Below are 18,174 nucleotides of genomic sequence, written 5' to 3'. Positions count from 1 at the left end.
AATAAAAATAATATATATATATTCTAAAATGGAATCATCTGTTCCACATCATCACTGCTATATATATATATATATATATATATATATATATATATATATATATATATATATATATATATAGCAGTGATGATGTGGAACAGATGATTCCATTTTAGAATGTTAATATTTCTGGGAAGTAGGAGACAAAAGAAAGCAGCTCTGGGTGATGTCAGCACATGAGCTGTTTAAATCTCTCACACACGTTGCACTGCCCAGACTGGCATGGAGAAGGAGAGCACAGCGCAGAGCTCGCCGGGCTCTGTAACAGGAGGACAGTGTGACTGGAGGGGCAGGCAGTCCAGCCAGCGCTGACTGAGCACACACTGAACACATAACACCCAGAGGAGGGAGAGAGGGAGGGGAGCTGGGAGTCACACGCACGCCGAATAACTTGCTGCCTGTCAATCGCAGAGGAAGCCATGGACAGTGATGATGAAAACGTGGAGGAGACGGTGGAAGGTGGGTTCTTTGTGTCTAGATCTGCAGTCTGTGTCTCCTGGCACTCCGGTGCCAGCTAAGGGGCCCTCTATATCAGCACAAGATGCTTCTACCAGCTAGCAGGTCATCAATGAGCCTACTGCATCGACTCAATAACAGGTTTTGGGGGTGAAGGTATTTCATAGGTGCAGTGATCCCCAGAATTCCTTCCAAAGAATTCTAATAGTGCAAGTTGCAGAGGGCCCCTGTGATAGTGTGGTTGACCCTTGCAGGAGCATATTATGAGCAGAGGGTTTGCTATTTGCATGCAGTTCTTGCAGTGTAGGGGGTACAATCCATAGAAGGGAAGAGGAGAGCATGCTGTCCTATGATAGGGTGCATAGCCTTGGGAGGGAGTGCAATGTGTGCTGAGATATTAGGAGACACACATCATGTTTACAGAGATAGAGACACAGGAGCACTGTCTGTAATCAGGTGCTGTCACTGGTGCACAAACAGGACACCCTGTGCTGTCACTGCAGACTGTCCCACATCCTGACCACCTGCTGGCTCTATCCTGCTCAGATGGACTGTCTCCCCAGGGAGAGGACAGCATGTATTTTATTCTTGTCAAACTCAGACTTGCACTAATGTGAACTGCCATGGGCATCGTTAGCAGGAATGCCTTTGTCTTGGGATGATGGGATTTGCGATCCATGTCCTGCGAGGTTACTTGTATGTGGTTGTGGGTGTGATTATTCTTGCAGACATTATCAAGACAATGCCTTGTGTTCCAGGATATAATGTAAAACAAAAAAGTAGAAAAGCAGAAAACACTTTGTTCGGTATAATTGCATTAAATGTTTTTTTTTGTCAACTTGCTGAAGACTATTTTCTTTTTAAGTGAATGAAAGGAGCTTTTACTAAAATCAGCTTTTCACAACTGGTCATCTTGTATTCTGCAGCCTTTTCGAACCATAGCAAAGTTGAGATGAGAGGTAAATCAGCTTTAGTTAACTGAATTGTGGAGAAGTGATTAGCACTTTTTCTTTGCCCTGTCTATAAATATAACAAAGTGTGCATTCTCTGTCATCAGCTGTTTCTGCACGCAGGCCTTCCTACCAGCCTTGACAAAAATTAAAGCCAAAAGCAGAAGTGAATGCTTGGCAGCAGGGGCATGCCTTCAGCCCTCTACACTAGCATATGTGAATGTAAATCAGCTTTTCAGAAATACATTTGGATAACACCAGCCCCAGATTTATGGGGCAGCAAAAGGCCAACACATTTGCTCTAATCCACACAGAACTTGTAGGCAGCTATATTTAAATCTAATGTCAGCAGAACCGCAGAAAGTAACAGAAACATTGCACTGGGATTACCAGCATGTTACCCACATTTACTTAGTACTATTTAACTTACATGTATTTTTATTCTCTAATATATGAGTATTATTCATTTTCAGTTTAGGTGAGCCCCTGTCACAAACACTTGACCAAATGCTCAAAAATGAACAGACTGCTTAAATTCCGCTGCATCCTTTGTTTGCAAAAATACAATTTTACACCGTTGTTCTCAGAAAAATGGGTGTAAAACGGTAGTTGAGAGCTTTGTATTGTTCAGAAAGGAAGCTACATGTGAAACAGGTTGGTATAACATGAAGGCAGTTCTGAACAACCTGTGATATGTCCATACTACTCTATAATGTCCAGGAGCTGGTGGACAGCAGATTCTTATAGTCACCGTTTGATGCTTTTATTGCACCGAATAAACAATCTTCCGCAAAATGATTGTCAGCTCTTATTTACATGTTCTAAACCAGGAATCGAGTATATGTGAAATCAAATTAAATATTTCAAACCTCCAAGTGTCCCTATTTAGGAGGAACAGTCCCTGTATTTGGCCCAAACCCCTCTGTCACTATTTACTATCCTAATGTCCCTCTTTTCTAGGAGCTGCAAACTTTAGGTGTGTCTGAGTGTATAACAGAGCTCCAGAGCCATGATACACTCATTAATGTGTCTTCAAATAAAAATACATGTGTTTCGAAATCAGGCTGTGTACATAAGATACATCATTTTTGTTCTAAATTACTATATTACTTGTCCTATATTCTCATTGCTGTGTTCTTTTGCTGTGCTTCACGCAGGGTGTATATTGTGTAGCTTCTGAGTTTTTTACAAATTGCTACAATTATAAGTCCCTTCTCTAAGATTGGATGCAGGGTACTCTCTGCACCATATTGCAGCGTTATTATGCTGCTTGGACTAACTCTTTAACCCCTTAAGGACCAAACTTCTGTAATAAAAGGGAATCATGACATGTGACACATTTCATGTGTCCTTAAGGGGTTAAAGGGTTACTGGAAACACTATGACCACATCAGTGATTTGAAGTAGTCATGGTGCTTTGGAGTCTGGATGTGTAGTGTTTCACCACGAAAGGCTGCAAATACAAAGTTTAATCACTTTGCAGCCGGAGGTGTAACTCCACCTCTGGCTGTGCCGTTGGGGTATCATTAGCCAGTCTGGAACAAGCTAATACTAAAGTTTCTATGTTATGTGGATTTTTGTACATTATTAAAACACTCAAGGAATGAACATCGTGGTGCTCTGCATAGTACCTATATAGTTGTATCAAGAACTTGCCGTGGCAGTCTCCCCTTAAAATTGATACAGTTCAAGATTTTAATTCACTACAGTTTGTTGTTTAGTGCATAAACCCCTGATTTTCACATGGAATAAATGGTAATGAGGACACGGATTATGAGAGGTTACAGGCTCAACCAGCAATGGCTAAAATGAGCACCAGGTTTTTGAGAACTACATTCTATATGATTAGGTTTCCTAGTCTCCAAGATCTCTGGTTTCGATGTCCTGGCAATGAATGAGGCATATCTAGTTCATGGTGGAGGTACTCCTTTATTTGGAGAATGACCAGTCAGGTGGGTGAGGACAGGAGGTAGATAGGCGTTGGGGTTGAGTTTATGTTAGTGTGATACACTCTGGACCTGCTTACTGTTGGTGTTGCTGTTGTAGCTATAGGTAAATCTTTAACGTCTCCTAGAGAATAAAATATATCATATATGATTTTGATAAATGATCCATTTATTGCATAAATCAAATTTATCGTTTAAAGTGAACTATTACAGATTTACTTTGAATATTCCTACAAATATCCCTGTAGTCTCCTACAAATATCCCTGTAGTCCATGTGCTATAAAAAATATTTGTAATAATGCTATATTGTTTATTTTGGACCTGTGGTATGTAAGATGTCATTTTCAGAAAAGAAAGCACATAAAATTAGGTTGTCATTACAGGTGTTTATGTTGTTTGTTTTATGGATGAAACGACAATAAATCATGATCGAAACATTAATCAGACACTATTAAAAAAATATAGCAAAGAGTCAGATGGGTAAAGGAGAGGTCTTATATGCAAAACCATCTGAATCTTGACTTCTGGACCACACGTTAATAAACAAAGCTACAACAACTGGTACAATTTATTATACTAAACCGTTTTAGTTTTACTTTTGTAATTGATTGGGTATGCAAAAATACAATGACTGCAGAGACGCTGGGTGAAATAAATATAGATGCAAACCGTTGAAGAAATATTTTATGCATCAAAATGTATGCAACAATGCACATTACTGACTGTTGTATCCATGAATTTTAGGCTTTTTTAGTGAAGGCAAATATAATTATAATTCAGAAGGAAAAGCCTAACAATATTGTAGTTCTGACTTTTGCATTGGATCTCATGAGACCATGGTGTTTCTGTGAGAACGGTTTATGCATCATGCTGATCCTATGAGATTATACTGTATGAGAAAATTTTTATACGCTGTTAGATTTAGTTCAATTCTGTGAGAAAACATTATGAAAATGTCTGAAATTCTATTAACACTGTGATACTAGTTTTTATGCAAAACACAATAATTTAACATGCCTAGTGGATATGACAGATTAAATGTATCACAGCTATTCGCTGTTTCACTGGTGGTAGTAATTATTTTATCATTATTCATGCTTTGGCATCCCTTAAAAACTGCACTTTAAAGGAACTATAGGCACCCAAACCATTTCATCTCAATGTCATGCCTCTTCCCCCCGCAACAAGGTTAACCTCTGGCACTTCCGCCAGAATACTGGAATTAAACTTTTAATCAGCTGCACCAATCAGGTCTCTTAGAGACCATCTGATTGGCACAGCGTTGTGTTTGGCTGCATCTGTGTACTAGCCTCTTAAAATTTTCCTGTGGGAAAGCATTGGATTGGCTGAGTTCATCAATCTCAATAATCTCAGCCGAAGAGGCGGAACTGCATGCTGGTGGCCAGGGCCGGACTGGCCCACCGGGATACCGGGAAATTTCTCGGTGGGCCGCGGCATCTGGGGGCTGCGCAAGTATGTGCCACCGGGTGGTCGGTCCGGTGGCACACTCAGAGGGGGGCCGGCGGCCGCGTTCCAGGCTGGAGCCGCCGGGCCGGATGGCAGCCTCGCCGGTCCGGCGGCACTCCTATTGCTGTGGGCTGAAGGGGGAGGGAGCATATCTCTACCATGCTCCCTCGCGGTTCCCACAATTCACAGCACGGATGCTGCTGGGGATTGTGGGAACCGCGAGGGAGCATGGTAAAGATATGCTCCCTCCCCTTCAGCCCTCAGCAGTAGGAGTGCAGCCGGACCGGCGAGGCTGCAGTGTGGAATGCTGCCGGCCCCCTGACTCCGCTAAGGTGGGTAGGGGGGGATGGGGGGGGGGGTGAATAGAGAGAGAGACATAGGGGATGGGGAGCTGAATAGAGAGAGAGACAGAGGGGATGGGGGGGTGAATAGAGAGAGAGACAGAGGGGATGGGGGGTTGAATAGAGAGAGAGACACAGAGGGGATGGGGGGGTGAATAGAGAGAGACACAGAGGGGATGGGGGGTGAATAGAGAGAGAGACAGAGGGGATGGGGGGGTGAATAGAGAGAGAGACACAGAGGGGAAGGGGGTGAATAGAGAGACACAGAGGAGATGGAGGGGTGAATAGAGAGAGAGACGGGGGTGAATAGAGAGAGAGAGACAGAGGGGATGGGGGGGTGAATATAGAGAAAGACAGAGGGGATGGGGGGGGTGAATAGAGAGAGAGATAGAGGGGATGGGGGGGTGAATAGAGAGAGAGACAGAGGGGATGGGGGGTGAATAGAGAGAGGGACAGAGGGGATGGGGGGTGAATAGAGAGAGAGACAGAGGGGATGGGGGGTGAATAGAGAGAGAGACAGAGGGGGAGGGAGAGTGCCACAGGGAAACTCTAGCCCTGGAACTACGGGCTAGAGTTCACTCTCACCACTGCGACCACCAGGGATTCCTGGTGGTCCAAGTGGTGAGAGTGAACTCTAGCCCCATACAAACACTGCCCACACACTGCCCCCCCCATACACACACACAGACCCCCATACACACATTGCCCTACACACACAGCCACCCATAGACACACAGCCACCCACACACACATTGCCCCACGCACCCTACACACTGAACCTTTCACACACATTGCACCCCTCACACATTGCACCACTGCTCCTATACCCTACTACAGCCCCATATCCCAGCGGACCCCAGGTAAGTTGTCAAACTGTACTTAAACGGTTTGACTATTTACTCTGGGAGCGGGTCCCGGCACTCCTGGCACCATACCCACTACACAGAGCAGTAGTGGTTATTGTGCATGGATTATTTCTTTAAATAATCTATAGGTGCCCCTCCTGAGATCAGGCTCTGGATCCGCCACTGATTTTATATATATATATGTATTAAGGCCTTTTGGCCTGTAATTGTGGGAGGGGCGTATGACTCACCTTCTACCTACTTAAGGGACACCCCTTACCTGGCTCCATACCGTCCGAGGTCAGCGCTGCATCCTGAATCCACTTCCGGTTCACGGACGGCGCCATCTTGCTTTCGGGAAAACTCCGCGTTTCGTTGGTGTTAGCTGTGTCCAGGAACTCCTTTCAGGTCTTTCCTCCCGGCCAGCCACGCACAAAAACCCGGTCTTCATTGTTGATTGAGTCCTCAGGACTTCAAAAACGTAAGTCCGTCGCCCGGATCACTTCCCACGGCGTCGTGATTTTTCACGGCCTTACTTTACGGCCGCACGCTTTACGGCCAAGTCACAGGCGAATTAACCCTCTGGTTTCCGGAAACCTATGTACCGTGTATGTAGCAATCGTATGCATCCTTATTCAGTATTCACAGTATGTTACCATGTTTCTATTTATCCTTATCAAATTTTCTGTCAATTATCCTGGTAAATAAGCTTAATTATAGTCTTTTATTAAGTACCTCTGTATATATATTTTCATCTTGATACTTCATCTATTTTATACATACACAAACACACAAACACAGACTGTATTTTATATACATATGATGTTTAAAGCATATCCTCCCTATTTCATGTGTTATAAATTATACTTAAGTTAGGGCTCAAGATATATTATTAAATTGGGATATATTAGTATAACATCCTGTTATACAACAGTTATGGTTAGCCTACATTACGACTCCTTTTTCTGTCATGCTCGTACAACATACCACGAGCTCAAGGACACGGTCCTATTTTCTAAGAGTATAATGGAGATATGATGTTATTACAACCATGTACATTACGATTACATGGCACTAACTATTCAGGCCATTTCTTATCATACTCATACGAAATACCACGAGTATATAAGAACACGGTCCTACCTTCCAGGGTTTCGGGTTGAATCACACGCATTGGTTCAACCACTCATACGTCACAACATTTTCTGCATAGATTGTCATTTCACATAATTTCACATGGCATTTACAAACTCAGGCCTTTTCTTGACACACTCAGACGACGTAACACGAGTATTCAAGAACACGGCATATACGTTTCACAAGACTTTCGGTTTTGAATCACACGTTCTGGTTCATACATTCATACGTCACTTTACAGCAACATTTATGATTCTGCATATTGTCATTTTCACATTAAAAAGTCCCTTACATTCCCAGATCAGTTTAGTGACATGCATATCATCTGATCACCTTCCATATATACACATTACACGGCCAATCCCCTGCTGCCAGGTATCGGACTCAGCGTAACGCTTGTCACCAAGCATGGGCAGTCATGTCACTATCCTACTCATAGACTTTTACACCTCCCACACATACTGCTAGAAGCCCTAATCCCAGCCTATACAGATTACAATGGTCTCACGGGATCCATTCTCACTCTATCCCTTTTTAGGTTTATCCAGGTTTTCATACCTGTCGATTCTTAAAACTTTATACATACTACCAGGTACGTAAGCCTGCTCACGTTGTAGTTCACATACGTTTCATTCTTCTAGGCCATAGAGTACTCGCAAGTTAGGGGTATAGGCCCAAATAGGTATCTCCCTTCTTGGCATTTCTGCCTATCGTTTAGTGGTCCGCGAGGCCAACACCCCGCCTCAACGTTTCGGAGGCAAACGCCATCGGGCCACACGTGAGTTAGCCGCCTCGCAATATTTATAGAGAGGGCCTCACCTGTCACTCCCTCCCCCTGTTTTCTTTTACTATCACCGAGAGGCCTACGATTCCTGCCACTACGACGGGTGGCCTCAATAACCCCTCGCGCCAACTCATAGACAGAGCCTCTCATAGCCACTTGGCAACTAGCAGGGCCTCACCTGTCACCAAAGAACAAGATTAATGGTTTCGCTTTACCCGGCATAATTAGCCTGCCAGTACATCCCCTAGGATTTTTCCAAAGTGTCTGGCGCATTCTCACAGTACGGGACAAGGTCCAACTGGAGCAAGATTGATACAGTTATTTTCTGCAGACACTTTGCAGGTCTGAGAACACCGGCCCGTGCATACTGCTCCTCCATGGCCATACTGCCAATTTTTGTCCTACCACTGCAAACGAACCTACTACCTCACAGGGCACTGGTTCCGCTGGTTCAGCAGAGGAAACGCCCAAAGATAAACTGGGTCGTCCTATCAAGTTTTTGGGGAAATCCCAAATATGTAATAATTTCAATGTCTGTGCATGTAATTACAGTGGATGTAGGTTATTGCATATATGTTCAAACATGCTTTAGAGCACAGGCGAAAACTATGTGTCCGAATAAAATGTACCCTAAGCAATACTTAACGGATATAAACATTTCTGTACTCACGGCATTACTGTCACAACATCCATCTAGACATCTGGTAGACTTCATCATCACTGTTCTATCACAAGGATTCCATACTGGTCTAATACACATGCCTACAGAAATCATTGAATGCCTTAATTTGCAATCTGCCCAACAAAACTCTACAGCGGTTAGCACACTTATTGCCAATGAAGTGGCAGAGGGCTTCTTATTAGGACCCTTTCAGTCCCCTCCTTTTTCCACATGGAGGACAAATCCCATTGGTATTGTCACAGGGAAATCTTCCCACAAACAAAGACTTATCATCGATCTGTCTGCACCTCACACCTCTGCCACACCGAGTCTGAACTCCCTTATCCCCTCTGAGGAATTTTCTCTTCACTACTCCACCATAGATCACGCTATTACGGCTATCATGCAGGCAGGTGTCGGAGCACGGCTCAGCAAGACTGACATAACACATGCTTTCAAATTATTGCCTATCCACCCTACACTATGGCACCTGCATGGCATTAAGTGGGCCGGGCACTACTACTTTTTCTCACGTTTAACGTTTGGTTCAAAAGTAGTCCGGCCATTTTCGACGTATTCGCCGAAACACTATGCTGGTTATTGTTAAATGTAGCCAGATGCCCTACAGTTATACACTACTGGATGATTTCTTACTGATCAAAGAGAATATTTCTCCACCCAGTAGCCTCATAGAAACCATCAGTCTTTTTAAACAGGTGGGCGTCCCAGTTTCTCCCACCAAAACCGAAGGACCAGATACAGTTATCACTTTCCTAGGAATCATACTAGACTCAGTCACAGCCAGCAAGCCAGCAAGCCAGCCTGCCACACACCAAGATAGAGAACATTCTTACCAACATCAACCTTTACTTACACCTCGGTACTTGCAACCGCAAGAATTACAATCTCTACTTGGGTCACTAAATTTTGCCATGCGCATTATACCCCAAGGCCGGGCTTTCATCTCACGACTCCTAAACATGTTCCCACTGTTTAGCATGATGCACACAGGTTACCCCTGGATACCCAGGCCACGGCAGACCTACTTATGTGGAGAAACTTTTAACCACCTGGAATGGGAAGCATGTTCCCCCCTGAATTGTCTGACTCTTCACCTACCATCTGGTCAGACGCGGGTCTACCACAGGTTTCGCAGTAATTTACGGGAATGAATGGCTTTGGGGTAGTTGGCCTCCAGAGGTTCAGGACCTGGAGAGTTTTTCAACTACTTCAGCTCTATTTGAGATATATCCCATTGTGGCAGCTGCCGTGACATGGGGGCATCTATGGGCAGGTTCATCAGTACGTTGCTACTCAGACAACCAAGCAACGTACCACATCATAAACAAAGGTCGATCCAAATCACTGACCATTATGAGGTTCTTGAGGAAACTCACCTGGCTGGCCGCGTGTCACAATTTCTTCTTGTTTTGTGTGCATGTCCCAGGTGTATGCAACACGGCTGCTGACCATTTGTCTCGTTTCATTTACAGGCTTTTCGACAAATACTTCCGTCAGCTGCACGCACAGCCACGACCACTCCACCTTTCCACCAACTAGTCAGGGACTAGACGCTATAATGCAACATAGCAGGACATTGTCACAATTAGCGCTATCCGCCAATACCCGGAAGACCTATGACAGGGCTTTCCTTCTATTCAAAAGATTTCTGTCATCACACAATATCGCACAACCTTTCATTATGACATCCTTGTTGGGTTTTGCTTCCTTTTTGCCACCTCAAACTCAAATTATCATACAACACAATCAAGCTATATCTAACAGGCATACAACATCACATGTTAACATTACAACCAAACAACACAAGTTTCATGTCCTCCTACCAGATCAAAAATATCCTTAGGGGTATTCAGAGATCCGAACCCCCACGTACTGCGCAAAGGCTACCCATAGACGTCAATATTTTCAAAGATCTATCCAAACTACTAGATTTAAAACCCTTTGCCAACAACACAAACCTTGTTATTAAAACCGCCATCTATATGGTTTTTATGGGTTTTAAGACCAAGAGAATTTACCGCCATCTACACAACCCAGTCCACTCACATTCTGCTTCACTCACACTTAACAAAACACATGGATTACTATATCTTGCCTCTGCATCACTCCAAAACCAATCAACACGCACCTCCGGTAGAGGTTAGATACTATCCTACCCACAACGAGTGGTGCCCCGTCACATTACTGGACACATATACCCAGGTTTTACAAGCATCACCATCTCAACCACTTTTGTCTACAAGGTTCGGTACTCACTACCACCACCTTCATGACCCACGTCAGGTCATTACTTACACAACTAGGCCTAAAATCAAATAACTATTCAGGCCACTCCTTCCGCATAGGAGCAGCCACTACAGCGTCCAGTGCAAACATTCCAGTACATGTTATCAAGTCACTAGGGCGCTGGAAGTCCTCTGCATACTCTAGATACATACCTAACCCAGTACAAGAAGTTAGAAATGCCTTTCAAGATATGTCTGGTTAAAGTATGTATATTGCTCGTTTCGTAATAAATTTTGATTTTCTACTTTTGCCCTCTTTATTTACAGGTCTACCTCATCGTCGGTTCCGGCACACCACAACCGACTTGCTCTTGTAATACCATCCCACACCTAACAGTGTTTGTATCTTCTGTACTATCAGGAGCCCTTAACACAAGTATTAAGGCCTTTTGGCCTGTAATTGTGGGAGGGGCGTATGACTCACCTTCTACCTACTTAAGGGACACCCCTTACCTGGCTCCATACCGTCCGAGGTCAGCGCTGCATCACCCTCCCACCCACTCCTCTTTATCAACTCCTTTTTCTTACATTTCTTCTTGGTGGGCCCTCTTTATTTACAGGTCTACCTCATCGTCGGTTCCGGCACACCACAACCGACTTGCTCTTGTAATACCATCCCACACCTAACAGTGTTTGTATCTTCTGTACTATCAGGAGCCCTTAACACAAATATATATATATATATATATATATATATATTTATGCCTATAATATTTACACATATATTAAATGTCATTGTTATGTACAATATGTAATAAGCAGATATTGGCCCAGTCTTGTTGCTAGGTACATACTCCAGCACAATAACATATTTAACCCCTTAAGGACCAAACTTCTGGAATAAAAGGGAATCATGACATGTCACACATGTCATGTGTCCTTAAGGGGTTAAAGTGAAGAGTGCACCCACAGGACCTCAAAATTAACAAGATAACGTAATTGTGCCCTACATACATTCACCATTTCAGTCCCATTACCAAGCTTTCCTTAATATGTCATGGTAGTTGGACTGAAACATTGGTTATATGCAAAGGCACGTCTGCTTAAAATAAATCTGCACTCTTTTTATTTTTTTAAAGCCTATATGTGCTTTTTTTCACGTTGGAGTAATAATTTTAATTTTAAGGTATCTTTTCTAACTCTGTATCTGCACACTATGCTGGCGCGACGCATTATGGGGCTGGTAAATAATTTTTTTTCAGGGCTGCTTTTAATTCCCAGTCCGGCCCTGCTGGTGGCCAGCGTTGCAAGGGGAAAATGTTTAATAAATTAATCTTTCTAACAAAGGCAGCCAGCACTGTGTTTAGCACTGGGCTGACAAGGCATTTGACCTGTGCGGCACTAGGAGCTGGCCGGCTGGCCACCTAAGGGCCCCCCTGAGGCTAGCATGTGTTGATGAATGAGGCGGGCGGTGAGGGAGCTCTCTCCCCTGAGCTCGCTCTGCTCCCTCGCGCTAACTGCAGTGATGCCAGAGCCGTAATATGACGTCACTCCGGCTCCGGCAGCACTGAGAGGCGTGAGAGGGAGCTGAACAGGGAGATCAGAGCTCCCTTGCCACCCGCCTCCAATGTGAGCCTGCCTGCCCAAACGCAGCCTGCATGCCCTGCCAGCCGAGCTGCAGCCAGCCCCACTGAACCACAGGGAAGAATCCACTCCAGCACTCACAAAGGTAGGGTGGATTGAAATTAAAAAAATAAAATAAGTTAAATTGAGTGTATATGTGTTTGTCAGTGAGTGTATATGTGTCTGTCAGTGAGTGTATATGTGTCTGTCAGTGTGTGTGTATCTGTCACTGAGAGTAAGCATGTCACTGAGAGTATTTATCTGTCACTGTCTGTCAGTGAATGTGTATGTCTGACAGCTAGTGTATATGTGTCTGTCAGCGAATGTGTGTGTCTGACACTGAGTGTATATATGTCTGTTAGTGAGTGTGTATGTGTGTTTGTCAGTGTGTATCTGTCAGTGAGTATATGTGTGTCTCAGTGTGTGTGTGTCTGACACTAAGTGAGTGTGCGTCTGTCATTGAGTGTGTATGCATTTCTGTCAGTGTGTGTGTGTCAGTGCGTGTGCATGTGTGTCTTGTCAGTGAGTGTGTATGTGTCTGGCAGTGCATTTGTTTCTGTCAGTTAGTGTGTATGTGTGTCTGTCGGTAATTGTGACTGTGTGTGTGTCTAACTGTGAGGGAGTGTAACTGTGAATGAGTGAATATGTCTGTGCATATGTATGTTTCAGTGAAAGTGTGTGTTGGTTAAACAGTGTGTGACAATGACTGTGTATCTGTCATTGAGTGTATGTCAGTGCATGCATCAGTGAGGGCGTTTGTCTGTCAGGAAGAGACAGGGGTGGAGGGGGCAGGGTTTTGCCATGCCTAGGGCAGCACAAAACCAGAATACACTACTGATGGCAGCGGCCCGTTTTATGAGGAAGTTGCCAGTGTCGGATATCTGCAAAATATATAAATGTTTCACTCATTCAACACAGAGAGTTTACATCCAGGACCACAAAGATATGGGATGTCATTATACCTCAGTAACTGGGTCACCGGTCTCATCGTTTGATGCCACGTTACAGTGGACCTAGAGAGGTCATTGTAAAAGGACAGGTCAACTCCTTCGAACTGGTAAGCAGCTTAAGCGTGGGTAGCACTTTGGATCAATTGTTTGCTGCAAATTGTTTGGAAGCATATCAAAATGACTTCTGGGGCCCCATCTAGGGGCTTTAGGCGCCTTGGCCACTCTGTAATAGTATTAAATCTGAACATATCTGACTTTAGTCAAAGAAGTCACCAGCCATTGTAAGTATTTCATTGTCATCTACGTCCTCTGGGAAACCCCGGACTCTAAGACTGTTTTCTTTTATCTAAGTTCAGGAAGACAGGAAGTTTAATCAATGTCTCCCAGGAGCTCTGGTCATATGCGTCTGCTTCAGTCTGTGGCTAGCTTCACCCTCCTTCTTTAAGCACCATACATACTTCTGCTCAATATGGTGGTTATGGTACCATGAGTCCCATAATGCCACTCCTTTTTAAAAGCAAATCATGTTTGAACAGTTTGACACTCACCTGGGTGTCTCCCAATGCATTGCAATAGCATTTGTGTCCATATTTGGTGGAAATAATTGACTGACCGTGTCAATCCATGAATTCTGCCAAAATATGGACAAAGTGGATATGTTAATGCATAAGGAGAACTTAAGAACTCATATTCTAGCAATATATCTTTGAAAAGTGCCTGGAATGTGAGTGTCACGCCATTTTAAAATAATTTGTTTATAACAGAGGGACCATGCCAGGGTACCATAGAGGAGCACTCAGAATGTACTCGGAATGTAGTTGTTATGATCCCTGGAGTTGGCTTAACTTAAGGGGTTAAACCATTAACGAATGGTTTAACGCCAAAGTCTTCAGTCCAGCACTTTAAACTGTCCCTGAACTTCCTTCAGAGTTTGCGTCTTGAATCAAAGAGTGTTGAACAGGGGACCAACTAATAGGGTGAGAGCGTCAGATTATGCTCAGTAGCTCCCTATACATGATATGGAGTGAAAAAACTACCTTGTGATTTAAAATAGAATTTTTACAAGAAAATGAAGCATCATATAAATAAAACATTTAATACAGGTTATAGGTGATTTTAAATGGTTTATTAAATTTTGTAATTTCTTGGAACGCGACAATTCCCATTTTTAACGTGTGGCTAGTAGTGTAGAATTTTATGCATGTATATTCTTTTGGGTGATATCTCTCTCATTGTGACTGACCATGTAATTATGGATTTTTCATGTGTGCACAGCTTCTACAGGATTCTCCGTGAGTGTCTTTTTCAGATGGAATCATTTCATTAAAATTTGTTCCTGTTTCTTTGTTTGGAAGTCTTTATAAAACTCCACACATCATCCATTAACCCCTTCAGGACGGAGTCAATAGTGCACGTTCTGATCAAAACAAAACGTAAACAAAAACTGGAATTTGCGCTATATGTCTGTTCACCCGTAGTTCCCCTCTTTCATATTAAATGCACCCACACTTATTATATATCATTTTGTTCAGGAGAAACAGGGCTTTCATTTCATATAAAATATTTATATATGAAACAATTTATTATGAATAAAATAAAAAAAAACTGTAAGAAATTAGAATTTTTTTTTTTTAATTTGTAGTTCCGCCTCACATTTTAGCTGTAAATGTCATAATACTGTTAGGTTTTACTGCAACAAAATGCACATATTTGTAATCAGCGATGTCTCACGAGTACAACAGTACCCCCCATTAACAGGTTTTATGGTGTTTTGGAAAGTTACAGGGTCAAATATAGAACGTTCCATTTTCAAATTGAAATTTGCCAGATTAGTAATGTTACCTTTGAGACGGTGTGGTAGCCCAGGAATGAGAATTACCCCCATAATGGCATACCATTTGAAAAAGTAGACAACCCAAGGTATTGAACGTGGGGTATGTTTAGTCTTTTTTAGTAGCCACTTAGTCACAAACACTGGCCAAAGTTAGCGTTCATATTTGTTTCTGTGTGAAAAAAGCAAAAAACTAATATTTGGCCAGTGTTTGTGACTAAGTGGCTACTTAAAATGACTGGACATACCCCATTTGCAATACCTTGGGTTGTCTACTTTTGCAAATGGTATGCCATCATGGGGGTAATTCTTATTCCTGGGCAACCATACGGTCTCAAAGGCAACATAACCAATCTGGAAAATTTCAATGTCAAAAAAATGAAATGCGAGCCTTATATGTGACTCTCTAACTTTCCAAAACACCATAAAACCTGTACATGGGGGGTACTGTTATTCTTGGGAGACTTCACTAAACACAAATATTAGTGTTTTAAAACAGTAAAACATATTACAACAATAATATAGTCCATAAAAGTGCCGTTTGTTTGTAAAAAATGCAAAAAACGTCACTTTTACTTAAAATATCATCGTTGTAATACAATTTACCAGTTTGAAACACTAATATTTGAGTTCAGCGAAGTCTCCCGAGTAAAACAGTACCCCCTATATACAGGTTTTATGGTTTCTTGGAGAGTTACAGGGTCAAATATAGTGCTTGCGAATTAAATTCTCTGCACTTTCTCCCTGTGTTGTCAGGCATGTCAATCAAATTTTAATTAATTAAATGACATAATTATGTTAAAAAATTACTTAAATATACACGTAGAATTTTAATATATATGCATTTATAGGTATTTAAATTCTACGTGTATACTAATGTAATCTTTCATGTAATTATATGTATTTATCTATCTATATATATTTGCGGTTATTTGTATTTTATATATAGATAGATATATATAGAATGTCATTCTAAGTGTATTCTGTTTCCAATATATATATATTAATAACAAAATACAGTTAGAATGAAATTACATATGAATATATAATTTATTTTAAATTTTGTTTCAATATTTTATTTATTTATTTTATTATTTTATTTATTTATTATTGTAATTATACGTATATATATATAATATATATATGTAGATCTATTATATATATAATATATATATACATATTATATATGTAACGTCATTCTAAGTGTATTTTAATACTAATATATATACTAATATTAATATTAAAATACATTACGTATGACGTTACATATATATAATATGTATATATATTATATATATAATATATATACATATATTATATATATATAAATACTTGTATTTTATTTTAACATGTGTATTTAATTTTTTTTTTACACTACCTACCAGCAGGGGGACTCTCTAATATTTTAGACAGTCCCCCTGCTGGCAGATCCATAGCCAGCTATAGGGGGCCATGTGATCGCTCTTTGAGAGCGATCACATGGCCCCCGGGGGCCTCATTTGCCGGAGGGGGGCTGCCTGGGCTCTCAGGCAGACCCACAGAAGAGGATCGCGGCGGAGGTAAGTATAGCTTACCTCCTGGGGGCTTCAGCCGTTACGGCGTTCTATGCCGCCGCAACGGCTTTAAAGCCCTTTAAAGCCGCGACGGCATAGAACGCCGTAACGGCGTTAAGGGGTTAAAAAAGGCTCCAACTGATTAATAATATCCTCTCTTGTATCCTGATTTGACTCTGCTGTTCCAATTTTTTGTTTACTTTCACGATACCTATTAAAGGAACTCTATATCATTAAGGATGCAAACCTGTGTTTCTAATGCTACAGTGTCCCTGTCCTGTCCAACATAAAATTAAAGGAACACTATAGTCACCTAAATTACTTTAGCTAAATAAAGCAGTTTTATTGTATAGATCATTCCCTTGCAATTTCACTGCTCAATTCACTGTCATTTAGGAGTTAAATCGCTTTGTTTCTGTTTATGCAGCCCTAGCCACACCTCCCCTGGCTATGATTGACAGAGCCTGCATGAAAAAAAAAACTGGTTTCACTTTCAGATGTAATTTACCTTAAATAATTGTATCTCAATCTCTAAATTGAACTTTAATCACATACAGGAGGCTCTTGCAGGGTCTAGCAAGCTATTAACATAGCAGGGGATAAGAAAATCTTAATTAAACAGAACTTGCAATAAAGAAAGCCTAAATAGGGCTCTCTTTACAGGAAGTGTTTATGGAAGGCTGTGCAAGTCACATGCAGGAAGGTGTGACTAGGGTTCATAAACAAAGGGATTTAACTCCTAAATGGCAGAGGATTGAGCAGTGAGGCTGCAGGGGCATGTTCTATACACCAAAACTGCTTCATTAAGCTAAAGTTGTTCAGGTGACTAGTGTCCCTTTAATTAACAAACAGGTCTATGAGCTAAGTGGAAAGGAAAATATATCTATATATAATCCACCACTAGTTGTGATTGAGAAGCGCTTAAAAGTAAAATCACTTACCCCTAAGGGTTAATACAATATTCAGCGTTCAATAAATGTAGTATAGTTCTAACATCTGAAAATATAAAACACATATAGTGCAATAACGTAGTGGAACAATGTGAGTTAGATAATCACAATGGTCACACTCACATGGGAAAGAGACACTTAGGATAGGCTCAGGTCACTTTCGCCTGTGTGTAGTATGGTGACACTGTACCTCTTCTTAGTCAAATGGTCCCCGTATAAAAAAGAGAAGAGTGTAGGAGAACAATGAAAGCGAGGTAGCTACTAGTGCAATAAATTCCACAGGATATAATATAAAATGCAGTGAATGAGTGGCTTCTTACCATTTCAGGAGCCTAGACCTGGCTCCTGGTATGTAGGTAAAGGTGCCTTTGAGGGGGCAACAACCCTTCTTTAG

The 18,174-nt window shown here is 41.9% G+C and overlaps 1 protein-coding gene across 1 annotated transcript in view; it reads left to right on the top strand.

Moving 5' to 3' along the window:
• Nucleotides 1-277: 277 nt before the first annotated feature.
• SETD7 (SET domain containing 7, histone lysine methyltransferase) overlaps nucleotides 278-18,174 on the top strand; it is an 83,814-nt gene continuing 65,917 nt past the window's right edge. The window contains exon 1 of the mRNA XM_063460076.1: nucleotides 278-498. Within this exon, the coding sequence (XP_063316146.1) occupies nucleotides 459-498 (40 nt within the window). The 5' untranslated portion in view covers nucleotides 278-458. The remainder of the gene's footprint in view (nucleotides 499-18,174) is intronic.

This window comes from Pelobates fuscus, chromosome 6 (genome assembly GCF_036172605.1).
Source record: "Pelobates fuscus isolate aPelFus1 chromosome 6, aPelFus1.pri, whole genome shotgun sequence".
NCBI lineage: Eukaryota > Metazoa > Chordata > Amphibia > Anura > Pelobatidae > Pelobates > Pelobates fuscus.
Note: the sequence above shows the minus strand (reverse complement) of the source record. Positions and strands in the feature narration are given on the sequence as shown.